Source organism: Bufo bufo, chromosome 9, assembly GCF_905171765.1.
Source record: "Bufo bufo chromosome 9, aBufBuf1.1, whole genome shotgun sequence".
NCBI classification, from domain to species: Eukaryota; Metazoa; Chordata; class Amphibia; order Anura; family Bufonidae; genus Bufo; species Bufo bufo.
The window spans coordinates 161,702,463-161,726,330 of NC_053397.1; the positions used below are offsets into that span (position 1 = coordinate 161,702,463).

General features: G+C 43.9%; 1 protein-coding gene across 1 annotated transcript in view; it reads right to left on the reverse strand.

The window, feature by feature from the left end:
* Positions 1 to 5,590: 5,590 nt before the first annotated feature.
* The window catches only part of MICALL1 (MICAL like 1), a 35,760-nt gene continuing 17,482 nt past the window's right edge, over positions 5,591 to 23,868 (reverse strand). Inside the window, exons 3-16 of the mRNA XM_040408476.1 lie at positions 18,094 to 18,235; positions 17,949 to 18,013; positions 17,693 to 17,823; positions 16,431 to 16,732; positions 16,261 to 16,321; positions 14,660 to 14,985; positions 14,100 to 14,533; positions 13,429 to 13,563; positions 13,219 to 13,345; positions 13,045 to 13,135; positions 12,084 to 12,157; positions 10,611 to 10,725; positions 8,360 to 8,406; positions 5,591 to 5,754 (exon numbers count right to left, since the gene is read on the reverse strand). Coding sequence (XP_040264410.1) covers positions 5,591 to 5,754; positions 8,360 to 8,406; positions 10,611 to 10,725; positions 12,084 to 12,157; positions 13,045 to 13,135; positions 13,219 to 13,345; positions 13,429 to 13,563; positions 14,100 to 14,533; positions 14,660 to 14,985; positions 16,261 to 16,321; positions 16,431 to 16,732; positions 17,693 to 17,823; positions 17,949 to 18,013; positions 18,094 to 18,235 — 2,214 coding nt within the window. The remainder of the gene's footprint in view (positions 5,755 to 8,359; positions 8,407 to 10,610; positions 10,726 to 12,083; positions 12,158 to 13,044; positions 13,136 to 13,218; positions 13,346 to 13,428; positions 13,564 to 14,099; positions 14,534 to 14,659; positions 14,986 to 16,260; positions 16,322 to 16,430; positions 16,733 to 17,692; positions 17,824 to 17,948; positions 18,014 to 18,093; positions 18,236 to 23,868) is intronic.

Here is a 23,868-nt window from a genome sequence, read left to right on the forward strand (position 1 = left end):
TCATGTTCAGCTTTCTAGCAGAAGCCTGAAGGTTTTGTTCCAATATTGACTGGTATTTGGAACTGTTCATAATTCCCTCTAGCTTAACTAAGGCCCCAGTTCCAGCTGAAGAAAAGCAGCCCCTTGGCATGATGTTGCCACCACCATGCTTCACTGTGGGCATGGTGTTCTTTTGGTGATGTGCAGTGTTGTTTTTCTGCCTAACATATCTTTTGGAATTATGGCCAAAAAGTTCAACCTCGGTTTCATCAGACCATAACACCTTTTCCCACATGCTTTTCGGAGACTTCAGATGTGTTTTTGCAAAATGTAGCCTGGCTTGGATGTATTTCTTCGTAAGAAAAGGCTTTCGTCTTGCCACTACCCCATAGCCCAGACATATGAAGAATAAGGGAGATTGTTGTCACATGTATCACACAGCCAGTACTTGCCAGATATTCCTGCAGCTCCTTTAATGTTGCTGTAGGCCTCTTGGTAGCCTCCCAGACCAGTTTTCTCTTCGTCTTTTCATCAATTTTGGAGGGACGTCCAGTTCTTGGTAATGTCACTGTTGTGCCATATTTTCTCCACTTGATGATGATGTCTTCACTGTGTTCCATAGTATATCTAATGCCTTGGAAATTATTTTGTACCCTTCTCCTGACTGATACCTTTTAACAATGAGATCCCTCTGATGCTTTGGAAGCTCTCTGTGAACCATGGCTTTTGCTGTGGGATCCAACTAAGAAAATTTCAGGAAAGACCAACTAGAGCAGCTGAACTTTATTTGGGGTTAATCAGAGGCACTTTAAATGATGGCAGGTGTATGCTGACTCCTATCTAACATGATTTTGAATGTGATTGCTTAATTCTGAACACAGCTACATCCCCAGTTATAAGAGGGTGTGCACACTTATGCAACCACATTATTTTAGGTTTTTTTTTTGTTTTCTTCCCTCCACTTAAAAGATTTCAGTGGTACAGTTTATAGGTCACATTAAAGGTGGAAAAAGTTCTAAAATGATTTATCTTTGTCTCATTTTTTTACAGCACAGAAACCTGACATTTTAACAGGGGTGTGTAGACTTTTTATATCCACTGTATGCTTGTTATCGTTTATGGGTATTAAAAACAGCTGGGCGTTTCACAACTCCCATAATCTACAATGGAGAAAGCCACACGTGTGCCCAGCCACCTCATTTCTTCTCTGGAATGTCCAATAGTCAGACATTTATGGTATATTTTGTGGGTATGCAATAAATGTTTTAAATAGGAGTACCCCTTGTACCCAAAGCAGAGAATGGCAGTCATGGTCAAAACACATAATAGCACTGGAGGTTCTGCTGTCTTGATGTAGAGGTTCTCCAGTGGTCCTTTTGCGTCCCTGAGACATCGAGGCAACACTAATTGCTACTGATTGTCTTTCTTGAACTAATAAAATGTCTGCCTTGAGAGGTTAAAATGATTGAACTCAGCTATTTTATTTGCCTTAGGCCTCATTCACGTTTCTGTTTGATGTCTGTTGAAAATCTGTGTTTTATCCGTGAAGATGTCCTTGAAGAAGCAGTGTGTCTCCATATTCCACGGCCACTGCTCAGCTGAAAATGTATTTCCATAGCATCTCCTACCAATGGTCTGTGAAACACCACTGACAGAACATGGATGCCATCCGCGTTGTGTCTGTGGTTTCTTACAGAACAAAAGATGTGCAGATGTGTTTGGTTCGCATCGTAGTGCATGCTCTGGTGGTTTTTCAACTGACCCAAAGTGTGAACAAACATTAAACTCAATGGGTACGTGTGCGGTCTGTGGAGAACATTTGTCAACGAGGCCTGTCACCACAAACTGCAGTGCAATCTGCAGGCAGCATGATCTGTAGTATTATGGCACAACCTTCAGAAACCTTGTAATTTATACATTTATATCTCTGCTCTTTACAGCTTCAGTTGTACACAGGGGCGATATTCTCAGTGATTGATAGCATTCTCTGTCTGTGTATACATAGAGAGCTGTCAGTCACTGATGTCACCTCCCAGTGAGCAATGAAATCAGAAATAGTAGAGGTATAAAGTACAAGTTTTACTGAATCTTTTCCCATAAAACTATCTGCTCAGCTCCTCCTGATCTATAACACACTGCCTACAGACTGCATTACAGGTTCCCTTTAGTACATTTTTTTTTTGTAAAGCAAACTTCTTCTAGGATATGCAGCTGTTGCTTTATGACTCAGTAAGGCGGTATGCCAATCTGCATGCTGTCTGGATAGGCATCAAGACACAGTAACACAAGTACACTCACTATATAGCGGGTTTCTTTATTCTGATACAGAAGGCTCTTTTTCCAAACAGTTACAAACAGTGCAATAATTTAATAATTATAAAAATAACCACAAACAGGCAGCAACAAAGCAAGGTCAGTGTAACAGAGCTAAGTGCCAGGCCATACAGTGTTACCACAAGCTGGTGAAGGGGGCATCACTGCATGCTGGGCAGTGATGACAGAGAGGAACTTCTTTCACATTGAGCATCCTTGGCACTTACAGGCTGACTCACAGAGAGAAGGAGATAGGCAATGTACACGTACTAATGGCACTGGTGGAGACGAGCCCTGCAGGCCTGGGCAGATATGACAAGACAACTTTCATTTGTCACATACCAAATATATATTGGCACTGAACAATGAAGTCTGAGTTAAGGTACCAATCCCGCGAATAAAAGCTACATCCTCAGCTATTAAAACCTGTGCACTATCTTAAAATTAAAAAAAATGCGGTAAATTATTCTAATGTTGTAATGTTTCATGGTCCGGGATTGGAAAAGAAACAGATGTCTGCAATTTTTCCAGAAACAGCGCCACCCCTGCCCACAGGCTGTGCCTGGTATTGTAGTGCAATCCAAGTAAATAGGAATGAGCCGCAATACCAGATGCAACTCAAGGGCGAGTGTGCTGTTTTTGGCAAAATGCAGACCCTTTTTTTTAAGAAAATAAAACTGTGGATGCTGACTCTGGAATGAATAATGCATAGTTTTGTGGCTAAAGAAGCAGTGCTCACAGAGCAAATGTTAATGTTTAGCCATGGCTGTGCCTTCACAGTGAGGAACCGTAGTGCAGCCATATTGCGGTACACACAGCTTTTCATTATTCATTTGGCTCCATAACCTATCATTAAATTAGCCTCAACTTTTTCCATAGGCAGCTCCAGCTAAGCAGCGATCAGCAGAACTTGTTCTGGTACAGCTCTCATAAGAAGGGCGATTGAAGTAAAATGACATGGCACAGAGTGAAGGGGTCTGCGCCCCAATGAAGACCGGACAATGCAGATATTTTAGGAGGCATGCTCTCCCAGTGTTGGTGAAGCCTGTTATACGTAACTTATTTGTTTCCTTTACTACAGCAGTCTAGAGAAAGGCGGCAGAAACCTACGGTATTTCAGCTGGTTACATTTGCTTACGGCCAACCACTTGTGAAAAAGCTTGCTTCTCCTAAGCTCTTATAAGGCAAACGGTTTAATATCCGAGCAGCGTGTACTAGATGGCGGCAGCAATGTACCCGAGACAGCATGCGTTCATCTTTATTACCTGTCATTTTTCTAGTGTAAGATCTTAGGATCGCCACCCATGGCGATCCCCTTGCAGAACGCCCATCAGTCCCTCTCTGCAAGGGGATCGGCCATGGGTGGACTGGGAACTTAAAGTGGCCCTGGAAATAAACCTAAAAGTGGACCCGTGTGGTAGGCAGGTCCAAATTCAGAGAAGGCAGGACAACCCAAGTAAGCGGGGCCTGCAATGTAGTGCAGCACAAAATACCGCCCTAGCAGAACCAATTACCACAGTGCTGCACAAAATACTGTCACCCTCACCACAGTATTCCTCTCTATCACCGTCCTGAGGAGGTTGATACAGTTGAGTTCAGGAAAGCAGCATTAATTAATGCTGAAAGTATCTGATCTTTATGTGCCCTGCTGGCAGCTGTGAGCAGGACTCGGGAGGCAACCTGGGCATCGGCCCACCGGGAAATTTCCCTGTAGGGTACGTCAAGCACTCACAGGAAGCCAAGTGACCTAGGCATTTAGGCACTGTGGGAGAACACTCGAGTACAAGGCAGAAACCCATGTGAACACGAGGAGGATGTGGAAACCCTACACGTAAGCTGGTCAAATCACGTCGGCTATAGGACACACTGATCGTGGCAGCCTATGTGGAATGACGCAATACATTTAGTAAAAGATGAAAGGAATGTATAAAATAGGGATCTCACACTATAAAAAGTCAGAAGTGCGGTTATCATTTTAATTCCCATGGCAACAGAGAAAGCCATGACTTTACACCATCAGTTTTCCCCTATTGATCATAGTTCTGCTGGCACTTACTACTAGAGGTCACCAGTCTTGTGATGCCATTTTATGAATCTGCATGCAATCTTCTATCTACACAAACCGAGGCCACCATAGACAGACCAATAGCTTGAGCAGTACAACCAATTGACCATACAAATAATGGAGATTTAGCAGAACTGGTGCAAAGGAAATCAATTTTTCACAGCTCCTTTGGAAAATGAAGGGTGGAATCTGATTGGTCACTGTGGGTAACTAAGCCAGTTTTCCCTTACACCAGTTTTGATAAATCTCCCCCAATTTGTGCGCCAGTTTTGATATCCCCTGCACGAGAATGCACCACATTTATGACGAGGCGCATCCTCCTGCAGTCCGTACGCACTCAGAGCTGCCGTAGATTTCTGGCTTCATTTGCACCAGAAAAATGGCGTAAATTAAGAAAAAAAATTAAAATTCTCAGCCCTTTTACGTCCCTTTTGGAAAAGAAGTGTTGAGGGCGGCGTAAATAGAGGCACTTGTGACTTTTTTTTAATAAAAAAAATAAATAAGTCGCATTCACACAACTTGCGACTTTTTAAGGGATATGATAAATCTCTAGGTAGTAATTAAAGGGACTGTTTTTTGACAACCACTTTCCATATGCCTTAAGGAAATTTGAAGGCTCATGACCGCCTTTTATTTACCAGGGCAAACAACGTCTCTCCTTTTTGACCCATCAGCGCGCCAATGTATTTCTCGGGCAACCGGTTGAGATCAATGAGCGCAACGTAATGAAGACTAGCAGGACGCGACTTGGGAGTAAAGCTTTTTTTGGTCTATGTAAAGAATTGCGGTTGGAACTGGGACACATTTATGTGGCAATCATCAACTTTTACGGCTTAAATTAATTGAAGATTGAAATTATTCACTTCTGTAGTAATTCCGTTTTTCTAAGCAAGAACAGAAATGTAGAGATGTGCTGGGGGAAATCTCAGCTATAGAAGGATTGTTCTCTAAGCAGTGCCAACTCGCTTTACTTCAAGCTCTAGAAAGAATCGAGGTCTAAGGGTGGAGAAGCAGTTTTTGGTAGGCAGTCGCTGCACATGACTGTATGTGACTTATTACCACCTCCACGCTGCGTCATCTGCCAAATAATGACTCAGTGGGGTTCTAGGTCCCGTGGTATGAGGAGACTCCTTTACCAAGCATTGTGAGACAGTCCGCACAATGGAAGGGATGGCACAACAAAGATGGAGTCAGCATCCTGCTGGTCAGCTCCGCTTCCACTTCAATCCTCATCTACCTCTTGGCCCCCTCCTCCTGCTCCCGAGTTTTGTCCTTTGGGCTCTTTGTTTTGTCCTTTGGGCTCTTTGTTTTTCCCTCTTGCTTTGGAGACAAGAGCTTTAGGACTTTCATAGGTTTGAATTTACCTTTCTTCTTCTTATAACAATCTCTGTGAAAATCTGAAAAATGAAGTAAAAAAAAAGTAAAAAGACTAGAAGTGTGAGCGGTCTGCTGTGCTACGTATAGGGTGCAGAGAGGTGGGCTGCCATTCAGGGTGTTCTATTTGTTCTCATGTTAAGGATATAAGGGCAATCCTATGTTATTCATCTTAGAAATGCTTCAATTAAGCCTCATGCATGCGACAGTATTTTCAGTCCACATTTTTTGTGGATCAGATGCGGACCCATTTATTTCCAAGTTGTGCTATCCGCATCCGTATGTCTGTTCTGCCGGCCCGCAAACAGAACGTGTCCTATTCTTGTCTGTTTTGAGGACAAGGATAGGACATTTCTGCAGGAGTTTTAAAAAATGGCAGCCTGCACATAGCTGGGATCTGGATTTGAGGACTGTAAAACACATACGGTTGTGTGCGTAAGGCCTTAATTGACAACTGGGTGTTACCAGCTGGAGATGTATGCCAACACACTCTACCAAATCACATGGACCACACATGTAATGTAACAAAACATCACTTTATTGAGACACAATGTAAATATATAAAACCATGCGGATGAGTACTGCGATAGAGACCCCACTTGGCCAGTAAAGTGCATCCAATATTAGATAAGGTGACCAGTGCAAAATGGCAAGAACCAGGAACTACTGTAGGGAAAACAACTCGGACTACCAACTGAGTAAAAGGTTGGACCCACATTATTTGGCCCATACGGGTATCAGAATCCAAATAGTGATCAATACAGTCTACTGGTGCAGCCAGAATCAATGCATAAATACAAAAATAGACATAAATTAATGCGCCATACTAACCCGGGGGGAAGCAGTTTCGCTGACACGCGTTTCGCCTCACAAAGCTTTTTCAAAGGGATACAGGTCTCTAAAAGTTAGTCCTATATACCCCCCACCCAGCTGAAGATAATCGCCCCACCTGTGTAATCAAGTGACCACCAATCGGCGTCCAGGTGGCGGGGTATCCTATATTAGATCCAATTGGATCGCACTGCAAGTAAAGTATCTGCCCAGGCACCCAAACAGTCTGCGGGACCTTCAGTATCATCATAATCACGTGGATGCTCACATGACCGAGATTCCGGTCATGTGACCAAACCACATGATCGAAAGAAGGACACATACACATCATTCTCAGGGGTGCAAATGAACAAATTGTTCAAAAGATGGGACCAGTTGGTATCCAGGGGGCGAGAACTCCTATATTAGGTCCAATTGGGTCACGCTGCAAATAAAAAGTCTGCACCGACATATAAATAAATAAACAGCAGGACCTTCAGTGTGATCATGGTCACGTGGCTGCTCACATGACTGTAATCCTGGTCATGTGACCAACCCACATGATCAGGAGAACCCACCCACATCATTCTCAGGAATGCAGATGAGCACATGTTCGGGTACTGGGGCAACGCATGTTATCGCCTATTAACCCTTGTGTCCCCTCATCCCAGGAGAGTGGATACCACTCTATAATTCCCTGGGTATAGAGGAAGTCTAATACCAATAAGGAATCCTTTAAATAAAAAATATACACACAGGGCCAGCCTAATGTGGGTTCAACCTTTTACTCAGTTGGTAGTCCGTGTTGTTTTACCTACAGTAATTCCTGGTTCTCGCCATTTTGCACTGGTCACTTTATCTAATATCGGATGCACTTTACTGGCCAAGTGGGGTCTCTATCACAGTACTCATCCGCATGGTTTTATATATGTGTTTATTGTCATTGTTACATTGGGTTTCAATAAAGTGATGTTTTGTTATATTACATGTGTGGTCTATGTGATTTGGTAGAGAGGCTTTTAGGTGTCCACACATTAGTGATAGGTGCTCCAGTTGACAATATTTTGGTTTTCTACACTCCGGCTACATTCACACGACCATATGTGTTTTGCGGTCCGCAAATTGCGGATCAGCAAAACACGGATACCGGCCATGTGAATGTAGCCGGCCCCATCATAGAAAAATGCCTATTGCAGCATAAAAAACCCCCAACAAACTGTAAATTGTATGTGTTTTTTCCACAACTGCAACCTTGTTAAAGGGGTTTTTGGAGACTTATATACTGATGGCCTATCCTCTGCATAGGTCATCAGTATCTGATCGGTGGGGGTCTCTTCTACTGGAGGTGAAAACTTGGTCAGGACTTTACTCTCTAAAGGAACAACTATTAGCAAATGAGGCAGTGGAAAAAATGGCCCAAGGGTGATTGAAAAGGGTTTAGGCTGAAACCCTTCTGTCCTGTGTGGGGGGCCGGGTTTGATCCTTGCTATGGGGCCCTTACTTCTCTATGTACTCCACTGCCCCGTCACTTTCCCATTAAGCTCTGCCCCCTTTCTGCTACGCCCTGTCCCCTTGTCAAGGGGGAAAAGTGTAGAAACCCTAGATGTGGCAAATTGCACCACTAGACAGATTTTTGTCACAGATACATTAGTAAATCTGGGCCATGACTGTAAAAAACGCATAGTCAATTAAAAAATTGTAAAACCGTGTAAAGTAAAGTAAACATGCATGAATTTGTTTTATTTTTGCATGTAAATGTCTAAAGCTTATGTAATATCATGTCTTCTTCAAAATTAATATACACAGCTGCTTTCTCACCTTTCCTTTGGATCATTGCTTCTATTAACTTGTCCTCCTCCTTCTCCCTGCAGAGGAATCACACCAGCATGTAACTTAGGTAAATCATACGAGTTTCGCACGTTTCATCATGTATGTTTTCTCTACCGCTGCCTCCAAATAATAGTAAAGATTAGCACATCTGTAACAATGTCCTCTCCCAGGGATTCACCAGAAGACACATTTCACAGCGCTGGATTTCAAGTATATTAGACCACGGAGACTGAAATGCCAAAATATGGGATTCGAAAATAACCCTCCATAGGAAATATGGCCCCATAATAGAAAATTCATGGCTCAAGGCAAATTTTCATAGATTTTGAACTAGGAGGTGTGTGAAATGTCCAGATACTGTCTTAGGGCTCATGCACACGAATGTATTTTCTTTCTGTGTCTGTTCCAGTTTTTTTGCGGACCGTATGCGGAACTATTCATTTCAATGGGTCAGCAATACAAAAGGAAGTCACTCCATGTGCATTCCGTTTCCTTATGTCCGCATGTCCGTTCTGCAAAAAAACAACTGAGCATGTCCTATTGTTGTCCACATTACGGACAAGGATAGGACTGTTCCATTAGGGGCCAGTTGTTCCTTTCTGCAAAATACTGAATGAACACGGACATCATCCGTATTTTTTGCGGATCGCAAAATACATACGGTCGTGTGCATGAGCCCTTAGTGAACAGTTTCTGAGTCAGTTTCTTGCCATGATCTATACACTTAAAAGTTGAATAATTACATATTATTAAAAATGTTCCAATGATTCAACATTTATATCTTAGGCTACTTTCACACTCGCGTTTTTTGCGGATCCGTCATGGATCTGCAAAAACGCTTCCGTTACAATAATGCAACCGTCATGAACGGATCCGGTAGTATTATGTCTTACATAGCCAAGACGGATCCGTCATGAACTCCATTGAAAGTCAATGAGGGACAGATCCGTTTTCTATTGTATCAGAGAAAACGGATCCGTCCTCATGGACTTACATTGTGTGTCAGGACGGATCCGTCTCGCTCCGCATCCCAGGATGGACAGAAAATCGCTGCAGGAAGCGTTTTGGTGTCCGCCTCCAGAGCGGAACGGTGACTGAACGGAGGCAAACTGATGCATTCTGAACGGATCCTTTTCCATTCAGAATGCATTAGGGCAAAACTGATCCGTTTTGGACCACTTGTGAGAGTCCTGAAAGGATCTCCCAAACGGAAAGCCAAAACGCTAGTGTGAAAGTAGCCTTAAATTACAAAGGAAATCCAGATTACTCATTACATTTACCAGCAAGTAATGACTTGCAAAGACCTAACCAGTTGCAATCTGTTCAAAGCATTTACAATCCTCCAATGCCCTATTATTACCAGAGAATCAAGGTAAAGGGCTGAAGTATATATGAACAGCTTTACAAATATCAATACACATATCAATACTCCTGCATTCATTTTATTGAATTGACTATGTGGGAGAATGAATGGTAGAACATGTGGCTAGTTGTTAAAGGGGCTTTTGGGGACTTAAATATTGATGGCCCATCCTCAGGGTAGGACATCAATATCAGATTGGTGGGCGTCTTGCACCAGGCAACCTCACCGATAGGCCTCATGCACACGACCGTAGTTCTGGTCCGCATGCGAGCTGCAGTTTTCGCGGCTCGTATGCGGGCCCATTCACCTCAATGGGGCCGCAAAAGATGCGGATAGCACTCGGTGTGCTGTCCGCATCCGTTTCTCCATTCCGTAGCCCCGCAAAAAAAATAAATAGAACATGTCCTATTCTTGTCCATTTTGCGGACAAGAATAGGCATTTCTACAATGGGCCGCCCGTTGCGTAAATTGCGGAAGGCACACGGGCGGCTTCCGTTTTTTTGCAGATCCGCGGTTTGCGGTCGTGTGCATAAGGCCATAAGCGGATTCCGACAGTCACTGGCTCCGGAAACTATACAGTGGACAGAACTGGAAGCACAGGGTTCTGTCCACTGTACAGTGGCCATGACGAGGCATTGTAGCTCAGCTCCCATTCAAGTGAATGGAATCTGAGCTGCAGTGCAACGCCAGCGGAAACTACACGGTGGATCCCCACCAATCTGATAACGATGACCTATCAATATCTAAGTCATGAAAACCCCTTTTAACTGAGGTTATTCTTTACTGGGCTGAGGCAAAATTAGCATTATTTTTTGTGCAAAATGTTGCTTGTGCAACTTCCCCCCACAGTTCCATGTAGGATACTAGGATCCATACCTTTGCCGGTCTTCATCTAGGCATTTGACAATGGCATTTCTCTGCTCAATGAGCGTCACCAGCTCCTGCATTAGTACCCGCTCTCTTTCCTTATCTTCATCCAACCAGTCTTTCTCTGTAGAGAGTAACTGGGTTTTAGTAGCAACTTGGCCAAAGGAGCATATCATTTCATTGTAATACAGCTCAATAAAAGCCTACAGTTCTATACAACATATTAAAAAGGTACTACTTTACATACAACAGCCAAGGAACAGTTTACAAACTGCTTTACTGGTGCTGGATACCTATAAAGAGCAGATCCTCTGGGTGTGTATCAGGCACGTACACTACCAGAACATGAGGAAAGACAAATAGATGCGCCAAATAATAAACTGCTAGTGGTGCTTGGTCAATGATTTAGTATAATGCTGTAATGCTTCAGTTTTAGGTTCTACTCTTTGAACCTGTAGGCTAGTCTTACCTGACCAATTAAAGGGGGTTGTTTGCGTCCAGAATGGGACTCCGGAAGTGAGCGGAGAGCAGCCTTGCATGCACGGCCCTCCATTCATTTCTATGGGACTACCGAAAATAGCCAAGCGCTGGCTCCGCTGGCTCCGGCAGTCCCATTGAAGTTAAATGGAGCGATCGCACGGTGCAGACTCTATTCATTTCTATAGAACTTCCGAAAATAGCCAAAGCATGCTGGAACTTGCATAGAAATGAACGGAGAGCACGCAGTGGATGCGCAGTGCGCTCTACTTCACTTTCAGGGGCCTGTTTTGGAGATAGCCATCTAGTGATATGCCATCAATATCTGAGACAACCCATTTAAATACTTACTTAAAAGATTCTACGAGGGCTAGTTCTCACTAATACACAAACTCTGTGTAATATTTATTGTAAAGGAAGTTTGTCAGCAGTTTTGACCATGCTAAACTGCTGACAGCACTAATTAGGGGGCTGGGGAGAGCAGGACAACATACCTTTTGTGGCCTTTTTTTTATTATTGGGGTAGTGTAAATAGGAAGTTTTATTCTGCTAGATTCTACTTTCTCAAGTGCCCAGGTCGAGGCTTCATTGTGAAGTGCTCTCTGAATGGAGCTCATTCACAGCACAGTGGGGGGGGTAGAGAGCACGTCACAATGAAGCCCCACACTGGGCAATTGGGAAAGTAGAATCTAGCATAATAAAACTTCATATTCTCACTACATCTGATGAGAAAAGCTACACAAATCGTATGTTTGTACTGATTTCCCTGGCCCCTTTGGATAACAGATGCCACTGTTAGGAAAATGTCACAGCCTCCGGCATACATGTACTGCAGCGTCAAAGAACGTCATGTGAACGGCCCTTTATAGTATGAACAGAGTCTAAGAGAAGATGAAAATTCACATAAACATATGCAAGTTTTTTTTTTTTTTTTATATCAGTACAGATGCACCTAGGGAAGACTGTGAGAAATAAACAATTGGAGTTTTAGTGATGGAGACTTACCTGGTTTATTGAGAAGGCAACGAAGTTCATATTCAACATCAGCTTGACGCTGCTCAAGACTCTGCTGCTTCATGCTAAGAAGGATAAAACAGAAATAGCCTTAAAGAGGCTTTCCAGACCATCAATATTGATGACCTATCCTCAGGACAGATCATCAGTATCAGATCGGTGAGGTCTCAACACCCAGCACCCCATTGATCAGCTTTTACCTGCAGACACCAGCAATGGAACCACTACTGAGAATGGAGCTGGAAGCACCCCCCCATTCAAAGTGTACTGTCCGTGCCATGTTATTGCAGTTCAGCTTTCATTGCAGTGAATTCAAGTTGAGGTGCAGTAACCCGCCTTGGTCGATACACTTTCTGATACTGAAAATCTATCCTGAGGACAGGTCATCAATATGGAAAACCCCATTAAAAATGCTAATCTCTTTCTGTTCACCTTTACTACTGCCCACAACCTACTCTTACTGACTACAAGGATTCTGCACAAAAGGGTGTCTCAAAAACAGTCTAAGGCTAGTTTCACATGTCGTTGTTTTATTCCGGCCGCCTCTCGGTATGTTTGCCGTGCTGCCGCCGGAACTCTGGCCCGCCCCCATTATAGTCAATGGGGCTGGAGCGGACCTCCGACGGCACACATGGATCCAGCAGGCTGTTCACCCGACTGAACAGCCTGCCGGAGAAGGCTGCTGCTAGTGTGAAAGTAGCCTAAGAAAAACCCTCGCTAACATTCTATGATGGTACAATTTAAAATCGAATTTGTTATAGGGTAATAGAGCACAGACTATCTATGCAAGTATATTAGAAGTATGGTTGCTTTCTGATGCCCCCCCAAGAGGAGGTTTTTCCAACAACCACCTGGGTCTTAAAAAAAACCCTCACTAACTACATAGAAATGAGGGCTTTGATGTTCTCATAGACAATGACTCAACAAAGAGAATCACAACCTATATACTCACGTGTACACAAGCTCAGATTCTCGGCGTACCAGTGTTTGCTTCTCTTGGATAAGTTTGAACCAATCCACCAACAAACTGTCCTCTTCAGACTCTGTAGAAAGAAGAGCAAATTACAAAGCATACCCAATTTCACATCTTTTTAATATTTTGTTACCACACTTTGCCCCTGCTCACCTGCCTCCAGCTTGCGAAGCTTTTGCTCAAGCTCCACTCCTCTAAGTTCAAGCGCATCTAGTCTTGTCTCAATGGCCTCCATCTCCATTTGAATTTCATCTTCTGGGATGTAGTCATCAGCCTGAACCTGAAGGTCGGGAGGGATCAAGTTAGATACACGTTGTAGCTCGCTACTGTTCTGTGTAAAGAATATACTATTTTATGCTTCACCTTGCGTTTGATAAGAGGGAAGCCGTGTCCTGGAGCTGGTGGACGAGCAGGTTTTGGACCTTTCTTGCTTTTTCTGATAGCCGGAGAGGTGACTGGAGAGGACTTTCTATCGAAGGGGTTCTCTTTACATGAAGCCTGGAAAAAAAGAGTCAGTACTGAGAAAACTGATTTCCGTCAAAGAACTGCTGCTTGATGTGCATAAATTATGTGTATTACTTTTATGATAGAGGCGTTTAACTTAAAAATACCTTCTACACCCACTGGTTGCCTGTCACAGTAATGTGGACATACCACTTATAGCAAGGTTTTCCATCTGCTACCACTACAGTAGAAACAGATGAAATCAGGAATCTGTAGGATTATATGTCTAAACACAGTTTTATCTCCAATGCATCCAAAATAAAAAATTAAGCAACTTTTAAAGTTTAGTATTTAAAGCTCCTATGGAGGTGTACATGTCTCTATGTGTTCATCGGGTAATTCAGATTTTTAAGCATGCTTGAAAATGAGCGCTTGCCGGAGGTAGATCATGCTGTCTATTAGTGATCTGTCGCTAGCAAACCACTAGACAGTATGGGTACGAGCGATGGCATAGCTATCGCTCCTCCCCATGCTGCAAAGAAAACATTTTTATTTCAGTACTGCAGTGAATATATGATCAATAACTATACCTTTGGTTGCGGTTTGGCTTCTGAAGCTGTACTTTTATCTGGATCGGGGGGTTGTGGGGCTGGTCTGCTTGGACTGGTTCGGAGACTATCACAGGAGGAGTCTCTCTTTTCGGGGGAAAGGCTTTCATGTACCTCACTAGTACTGGCTAGGTCACCTGACGAGGAAAGGCTGGTGTTGGTTGATAAATGACTATGATCATCATGGCTATGGTTTGTAGAATGATTGAGAAAATCTGAGCTCCCTCCATTTGGTGGTCCAGATGTAGTGGGTGAGTGAATAGTTGGTTCTGAAGAGCTCTTAGGGACACTTTCTGACTCATGATCTTTTGTGGACGGATCCGTAGGAAGGCTCTCTGTGCTTAAAGCTGGTGAAGGGCTGCTTGAAGGAGGCTCTGAATGAGACAGCCGAGAATTAAGATGACCAAAATGGTGAGCTGCAGACAGAAAAAAAGAATAGTATATGGTGATTCGACCATCACGTACCACATAAAAAGATGCCATTTACCAAATAGAAGCAAAGATGGCTATTAGGAAAACAAGGAAAATTAAGACGTTGTTACCCAAAGGAGAAGCATTTGGTGCTTTAGGTGCTGGCCTTTTTCGACTCTTTGGGCTGCTGGTTGGGGTAATTCCATACCAGGGATGGCCTGGTTTTAAAGTATTTTCACTTTCCTCTTCTACTTCATCTTCTTCCTCAAATGGATTGTAGTGTTTGGACGTCAAAGAGCAATCGTTGGCTTTATCTTGTGGTGACTTGGCATTCTGTTCCAAATCATCCTGCTTTCGTACTGCGGGCGGAGGAGGTGGGGCAGCTCGTTTTTTAGGCTCAGATGCTGCTACCAAGGAAATCCAAGGTGGATCCTTATGTCGTTTTCCCTCCTCGTCCCTGAAAGACACATCACAGATATGTAATGAGCTATGCAATAATTACACTCAACACATCTGGTCATATTTTAAAACATGTATATATCATTTTGAGAGGGTATGGGATGTATATGTTCTCTAGTCTGCTTCCCCTTAATTTTATCATCAGCGTTCACCTGGTTATACATCCCATTTCTCCACTTCTCCCTCCAGACATACAAAATAGACCGACCGCCTGACTGTCAGCGCTTTCCTCACTACCATACCATTTAGTCTGGAATCACACACGCACTTTCTGATACCGTTTTTGAGCCAAAGATATGGATACAAAAGAGAGAGGAGATGGATCGTTTCCTTTGTGATTTTCAATCTTATTGGCAGTACCCACCCCCCACAAACTCCCACATCCACTATGTCACCCATCATGGTCATCTTGTAGGTAAGCCTGAACGCCTCCCTCCTGACGTGCAACCTGTAAAGAATTAAAGGGGTAATCTGGTTTTAATGATGACATTTATTTATTTAGAGAATAGGATGTTGAACAATTATCTAATATACATGTATCTAAAATGTTGCTTGTAGACCTTTATTATATGCATACAGTAGCCTTTCCCTAGAGCAAAAGAATGTTACGGCCCATTTTAGTTCTTTAAAATGCATTCATAGGAGAGCTGGATAGGACTAAATATGGCATCAGTCATGTGATCCTACCAAGTATCATGTGACCTGGTGTTCAGTTAACGTATCTAACAGGTGAATAGTAGAATATTGAGCAGCAGAACATTTACAGTATATACAGTAATACTACCTGCAGTAGTATCTCATCATGTGTCAGTGTCTGTGTAGAAACATATCTGTGTATGTTTTTAACACTAAACTTTATTAACATCACCTACAGATAAGCAGCCATTTTCTAACATCACCTACAGACAGGCAGCCATTTTCTAACATCACCTACAGACAGGCTGCCATTTTATAACATCACCTACAGACAGGCTGCCATTTTACAAATTGCATAATTTGTAGGGTGTCACATGATTATTGCCATGTTTCAGTTAGGACATGGATACATTACATAGGACTGATACATGGGCTTTACCATTCTTCTGAATATAGGGTTCAACTGCCTGATATAAGTAAGGTATGTATGCAGAATTTTAAATACATGTATATTTGAAAATTTTATGATTTCCTATTGTATAAACAAATACATAAAAAAAACTGGAATACCCCTTTAAATTTCAACATTTAAAGTTGGTTGACATTAACCTTTCCTTCCAAATCTATAGCTATTTACCCATCTGAAGACCTTCGTCTGCCTCTTGGTTTAGGAACTGGTGGAGTCAATTGCTGGTCACCTTCATGGAATAAGAAAAGTAAAAAAAAAATGGTACTTAAACATACATTGAAGGTCTCAGGTGAGCAATGATTCAGATACACCACGGTAATCATATTTTATTATCCTACCAGATCGAGCTCGTGGCAGAGGTTGCGGGTTTACATCACTTCTTCTTGGTGCTGGCACTGGTGGTGTGTCTGATATGGAGTCAACATCAGGTTCTTTCTGTGGTTTGTTGGGAAGAGGTGGCTTTGGTGGTAAGCGTGGCTTTGGTGGAGACAAGACCTTGCTTTCCACAGAGCCTTTTTCCACAGACTCAGGACTGCTGGTGCCTGCCCGTGGTCGGTAGTGATGGGTGCACACAAATGTGCCAGTCTCAGGACCAGGCTGGTATGAACCCGGAAGTAGAGTACCAGAGCATTCCTTACACCTAGAAATATGTGAAATCCAAATAAATGTATGTTATTTCTGCTGAAACAAATAAACCAGTTACCAAGTAATTGAACTGAATGGCATACAAGTGAACGTCCTCTAAAGGCATCCAGACGCCTGAACCATTGGACACCACATTGGCACATAGGTACATCAGGTGTCTGGGAAGGTTTTTGTAAAGGTCTCAGCTATCTAGGTCGTACCATTCTTGAGATATTCCCCCAAAAATGCAAATACGGCACCATCACATGACCTGTATTAGCCAATAGAAGCCCGCAGCTGCTTTACTCATATCCTACCTGACATACACATGCTCACATAACCCTTATTAGCCAATAGAAGCTCGAAGGTGCTTCAAGCTTCACCTCACTGACATACACACAGTTTTACACCAAGTTTCCACAACAACTCAGACATTTTTCTTCACTATTAAGGAGGCGGGGTGTTGTGGAGGTCACAGTTAAGCGGGCGGGGTGCTGTGGAGGTCACAGTTAAGCGGGCGGGGTGCTGTAGAGGTCACAGAGAGGGTCCATTCACACGTCTGTGTGTGTTTTGCGGATCCAAAAAAACACGGACATCGGCGATGTACGTTCCGCATTTTGCGGACCACACATCGTCGGCACTTAATAGAAAATGCCTAATCTTGTCCGCAATTGCGGACAAGAATAGGACATGTTCTATATTTTTCAGGATCGGAATTGCGGACCCGAAAGTGCGGATCCGCAATTCCGTATCCGGGCAGCACATCGTGCTGCCCCATAGAAATGAATGGGTCCGCAATAGGCCGTGGTGCCCCAGTGAGAGTTACATTCTGTTGATCATTGGAGGTCAATAAAATGGACAAGTTCACAATCATAGAAAAGTTCCTCAACCTCTTACAAACACTGCTGGTAATAATGCAAACCTACAGAAAATAGAAATCTTATGTCTACAAACAGGAACAAAGAATGACACATACCTGAAGCACTGCCGGTGGTAAAGCTTTCCTTCTGCCAGGTAACGCTGCACAAGGTGCACATGTTGCTGGCATAAGGCACAGGTGCTGCTCGGAGCCACACGGGTGGCGGCACTGGTAGGTTCCAGTTTATCCTAGTTACAAAGTCAAAACCATATATATTAGTTCACAGTCATAGTTTCCCAGAACTGATGACATTAGAGCAAAACCGCATGCAGTGCCATGTTTTATGGTGTCAGAAGCAAACCCTTTGCTTTACCTGGGGAGCCATGTCTTGGCCATGTACAGGTTCTGCTGGGGAAGTTTGTTTTAGCTGAGGGAGTCCTGGTGTAGAGGGAAAAAGTCATTAATGATCATGGACGATAATCTGCCCTCACACCCATCGTCACCTACAATGCCATCACCTGGGTTAGAGTTACGGAAATTGTTGTAGTACTGGGATACGTAGGTCATGATACTAAGCCGGTCTGGCACTTTCATGGACACCATGTCTTCTGGATCGAGTAACGCTGGGATTCCCAACTCGCGTTCTGCCACTTCAAAAGCCTGAAAAATAAAAGAAAGACAATATGAAAAGGACAACCTAGGAAGACTATGTAATTGTTTAAGGGGCACTCCGCTTTACAATGGCGTGGTGCTGGTGCCTAGGGACGGCGTCCCACACAATAATAGGTAACAAAGATCGACACTCACTATATTTTGCAAATCTTCTTAGTTTATGGTCACATGTGACGCGTTTCAGCTCTAACACAAGCCTTTTTCAAACATGCATCCCGTTCGAGCCAAAACACATCACACATATTATGTCTACTTGACAATAAACTATAACCCAGGAAGACTGGGATAAACGGAATTTAGTAATAAGATAACGGACAACACAGAGCAAGAAATTCTAAGGACAGCAGAGTCGGCAAATCCAGCCTGAAGCTTGTTTTTGTATAAACCGTGTCTCCCAAGACAGTGATATATATTTCTGCGCAGTGGGGAGAACGCCCTTACTTAAGGTATACAGGAAACATTAGGAAGGAAGCCGGACGACGATGGAATCTAGAGGCATGATCCTACCCCATTATGTTAATATTTGTGTGCCTTTATTTACACGCAACACTTGGGGAGGGAGATTTATTATGGCATTTACACCAGAAAACTGGCCTAAAACTTGTGTGTGCATCCATCAATTTCTGCAAAAATATTGAAACTTTCCAGCGTTTTACTGGAGCGAATCACTGACTGGGAAAAGCCTGTCTAATGCCGTGGTCACAACTGATTGGCATTGCCAATCACAGACATTAGCTCCGGGTGTCTGAGCGCCCTGCTTCTGAGCAGGCTCCATGTTCAAATGCTGGACTTCTGCCATACATGTAAGGCTACATGCACACGACAGTGCTGTTTTTTGCGGTCCGCAAAAAAACGGAAGCCGTCCTTGTGCCTTCCGCAATTTGCGGAACGGAACGGGTGGCCATTGATATAACTGCCTATTCTTGTCCGTTTTGCGGACAAGAATAGGACAGGTTATATTTTTTTTGCGGGGCCGCGGAACGGAGCAAAGGATGCGGACAGCACACGGAGTGCTGTCCGCATCTTTTGCGGCCCTATTGGGGTGAATGGGTCCGCGTCCGAGCCGCACGATGTGCGGCTCGGACACGGACCAAAACAACGGCCGTGTGCATGAGGCCTAAAGCTGAGGTCTGAAAGGGGTTAATGTGATATCACATACAAACAGAAGATTTAGGCCTCATGCACACGACCGTTCTGTTTTTTTTGCGGTCCGCAAACCGCGGATCTGCAAAAAACAGAAGCCGCCCATGTGCCTTCCCCAATTTGCGGAACGGAATGGGGGGCAGTCAATATGAATGCCTTTTCTTGTCCGCAAAGTGCGGACAAGAATAGGACATGTTATATATTTTTTTTTGCATCTTTTGCGGCCCCATTGAAGTGAATGGGTCTGCATCCGAGCCGCCAAAACGGCGGCTCGGATGCGGACCCAAACAACGGCCGTGTGCATGAGGCCTTAGTAATATGAAGTAAAAGCCCCCTAAAAAAAACTAAAAAAATTAAGAAAATCTTACCTATAATATCCACACTTGATACAGAAAATGCTGTAAAGATGAATCAACTATGCAGATAGCCTTGATTACAATTATTCTGCTGTTTTGTGGATACAGCTTCGATGCAAACCTATGCGTCTCCATGGTTACAGACTACAACCTGTGTGTAGTCTGATCCTGCACCCATCGGTCCCTTTTCTACTGCTGCAGTTTGTTTCCTTGTAGACCCGTATGTCAGGAAGGAATTTTACAGCAGATGAACTGCTACTGTGTGTCACATTTTCATAAAATAAGTGCAAGGATTGTGAGTTTTACACAATGGCCCAATTCATACTGACACGTCGTCCAATTTCCCTTAAAGCACAGGGCTAATATTTCCCTTCCGAGGCTCGGGATCCTGCCCGCTCTGTAGCCTCACACAAGCATCTTTTGTTGAGCTCTACAAATCTGCCGACTTGGAAAAACAGGAAAATGCAGTTGAGTTTGTTTTTAGGGCATCATGTAAAGCTGGAATAGGCAGCACATTGCTAGCAGTGACTTCTCAATCCCATCACCCCCTCATACAACACCCACCCTGTCTTTAATAAGTAACGTGCGCCCATTCAATATACGCACTGGTCATGTTATGTACAGATGTAGCAATCCTCATCTTGATTCTGAACAATTTACCTCAACAATGGTAAGATAATTTTCATTGACTTTTTTAATCACTTTTGAAGCTGAAGCTTGCAATGCATAGGCATGCAATGAAGAAAGGAGTTCAGTAAATGTACAGCCCCTTGACGAGAAGTTTTAGGCATGGCCACGACAATTCTCCTAAAGACAATCCCTTAAACACATATGTTGAACAATGTTATCACTGACTTGGGGAATTGCAATTTAAAGGGGTATTCCCATCTTAGACAATGGGGACATATCACTAGGATATGCCCCCATTGTCTGATAGGTGCGGGTCCACCGCTGGGACCCGCACCTATATCGAGAACGGAGCAGGGAGCGCTGTGGCTGGAGGACCCCAGATTTCCCGGGGTCCGTCCACCACCAAGCGCTAGACCCAGCCTCTCCCATATAAGGTAATGGGAGCGTGCCACGCATGCGCGGCCCATGCTCCCATTCATTTCTATGGGGCAGACAGCAATAGCCGAGCCAGCGCTCGGCTATTTTCGGGGGCCCCATAGAAATGAATGGAGGGCGGCTGCGCATGCGCAGTGTGCTCTCCTTCACTTTTGGGGCTCAGTTCTCGATATAGACAATGGGGGCATATCCTAGCGACAGTGGTCTGGATCTGAACCTTTCTATGCATATCTATAGCAAGGCTTTCTAAGTTTCAATGGTTTGACTACCCCCCACAAAAAAAAGGCATGGTAGCGCTTCTCAGAATCTACATTTATCTGTAGTATTGTAAATTACACTTTTATTCACTTAGACGGTCATTTATTAAGACTGGTGATTTAGACGACGGTCTTAAATCCCCTTCAATGGCGGTGGATGTGCCAAAGTTATGTACAGGTGCAGGCCTCTTCATAACTTTGGCACTTGTTTCCGGCAGCCCTGCAACATACGCCAGCTCTTTTGTTCCCTTCCCATAAACTGGCATAGGAAATGGTAAAGGAGACGGGCCGGCCCGCCCACGCCACGCCCCCTTATTCCGCTACCTCGGAAAAGTGGCGTTAGCATGTTTTTCTTCACAAATGATCCCTTTAGTACCTGTCTGTTCATTTGGTCTGATACATCTGCTTGTAAGGCTACATTCACATGTCCGGCATGCCTGATCCAGCACAAATGCCAGCTAGACAAAAAACGTTGCATACCAGGAAAGTCGGATATGCTGCCACCGATGTGAACATCCCCTTAGATACAGATGGATGGGCAAAATAGAGAAGGTGCTACTGATAAAATGTAGAATAATCCCAGGCAGAACTAATACCAGGATGACATTTATGAAACCTGAAGCAATCGGATAGACCGCTACACCTTTGAGCTAGTTTTAATTAACTAGGGTCTAAGGGGCGCTGCATGAAACAGGCATTCTCCCTGGTCTACTATGCAAAAGTGCAATATAGCAATGCAGATTATAGAAACTCTTATTATTACCCTTATAAAAGGGGATCTGTCAGCAGTTTTGACCATGCAACACTGCTGACTGCATTCAGTAGGGACTCGAAAAAGCAGAATAAACAACCTTTCTGCAGAGCTTTTATCATCAGGAGTAGTGGGAATATGAACTTTTGTTCTGCCAGATTCTGATCCTGCTAGTGCCCTGGACAGATCTTCACTGTGACCGATCCTGGTTGGATGCTATAGCTGTCACTCAGAGCAGAGGGGAGGGGCTGTAAAGCAGCTCAATGCAGAGAGCACTTCACCTCCAGGGCACTTGCAGGAGTAGAATTATTTCTGTGCATGCTTCACTTCACTGTGAAACTACAAGACATAATTTAATCCCTGTTTGTCAGGTTTATAGATTAATGGAAAATACCATGTGCTGTACTTGTCTCTAGCCCAGAAACTGAACAGGGAAACTGAATAAGGTAATAAACAGGCACCTCCAATGGCATTTGATAATGTTCTTTTACAAATATGCTGTGCCATATATATATATATATATATGTTTTGGCTTTTTGTGGTTCTGTCACCTGCCAGTCTGCAGTAGTGCTAGTAAGACATGCTGATGACATGACACCAGAGAACATGACATCGCTGGCCCACGAAGAGGCCACAGCAGTTGCAGGAGCGCCGTGGCCTCTTCAAACAGCTGATTGGTGGGAGTTCCAGAAGTTGGACCCCCATCAATCTGATACTGATGACCTATCCGGAAAATAGGCCATCAAAATCAAAATTGTGGAATCCCTTTTAACAAATCTCATCCACAAGATGCAGAAAAACATCTGTCCGTAAAATTCATGAGTTCCTACATTAAAATACGCCTGAAGTTAAGGCCTCATTCACACGACCGTTGTTTTGGTCCGCATCCGAGCCGCAGTATTTGTAGCTCGGATGCGGACCCATTCACTTCAATGGGGCAGCAAAAGATGCGGACAGCACTCCGTGTACTGTCCGCATCAGTATGTCTGTTCCGTAGCCCTGCAAAAAAAAAAATAGAACATGTCCTATTCTTGTCCGTTTTAGGCATTGTTACAATGGATCTGCAAAAAACAAAAACGGATGTCATCATGTTTTTTTGCAGACCACAAAACACAGTCGTGTCCATGTAGCCTTACTTTTGGATTTGGCCCTTTACTGCCTGATCTGACCCTAGCCTGATCTCCGTACTGACCCTGAGATGCCCACCCTGACCTTGGACTGTTTATCAGATTGCACAAACTCTGCCTGCCCCGACTACAGTTTTGCCTGATCCCTCGGTGCTCCACACTGGTGTCTCGACCTTTATGGGTCAACAGTTACTTGAAAAAAGACTATTTCAAGGAGTAGCAGCCTAGTGGGTCCCCTGCAGTGCCAATGTTCAGGGGTTAAAGCAAGACCCTAATTTTAATTTATGTAGTTACTAATAACATGATATTCCAGAATCAGTTACTATTAGACTGAATTACCCCATATTTAATAAGATTCAGCCCTTAGCAACCAGTCTGCATAAAACTGCAGTTTCACTATTCAGTTAAGATGGCCGCCACTGCCCTCACCCTGAGGCTAATCCCGCCTGCCCTTACTAGCCAGTAACAATAGCCCCCCCAAAGTGTCAGTAACCAGAGCCCTCCCCCCTAAAGGGTTAATCTCCGGCAGCACAAAGGGGTCCTCTTACCACATGTTGCTTTCATTTATACACTGAGCAGATGGCAGATCTCCCTTCCCTGGTCTGCGCTGCTTCAACTCTGCATTCTCCAGCTCTGCTGAGTGAGGGAGCGTCTGCCAAGCGCAGGGACAGGGAGAAGTGCACACAGCCCAGGCACTGTTATCAGCTGCTGGGGAGGACCTGGCTTTAGTCATTTACTTACAGTCCCTGGCTGTCAGTAATGTGAGCCTGCACGCAGCCTGCTTCTGCGTCCTCCGTCCTTCAACAGATAGACGGACCATGCCTAGCAACCCTATTTTAAGCACAGGTAAAAGTAGGCAGTACAGGGAACAAAAATGGGGAATTAAGGGGTAATTGAATACACAGTGAAAAGTTGAAATAGG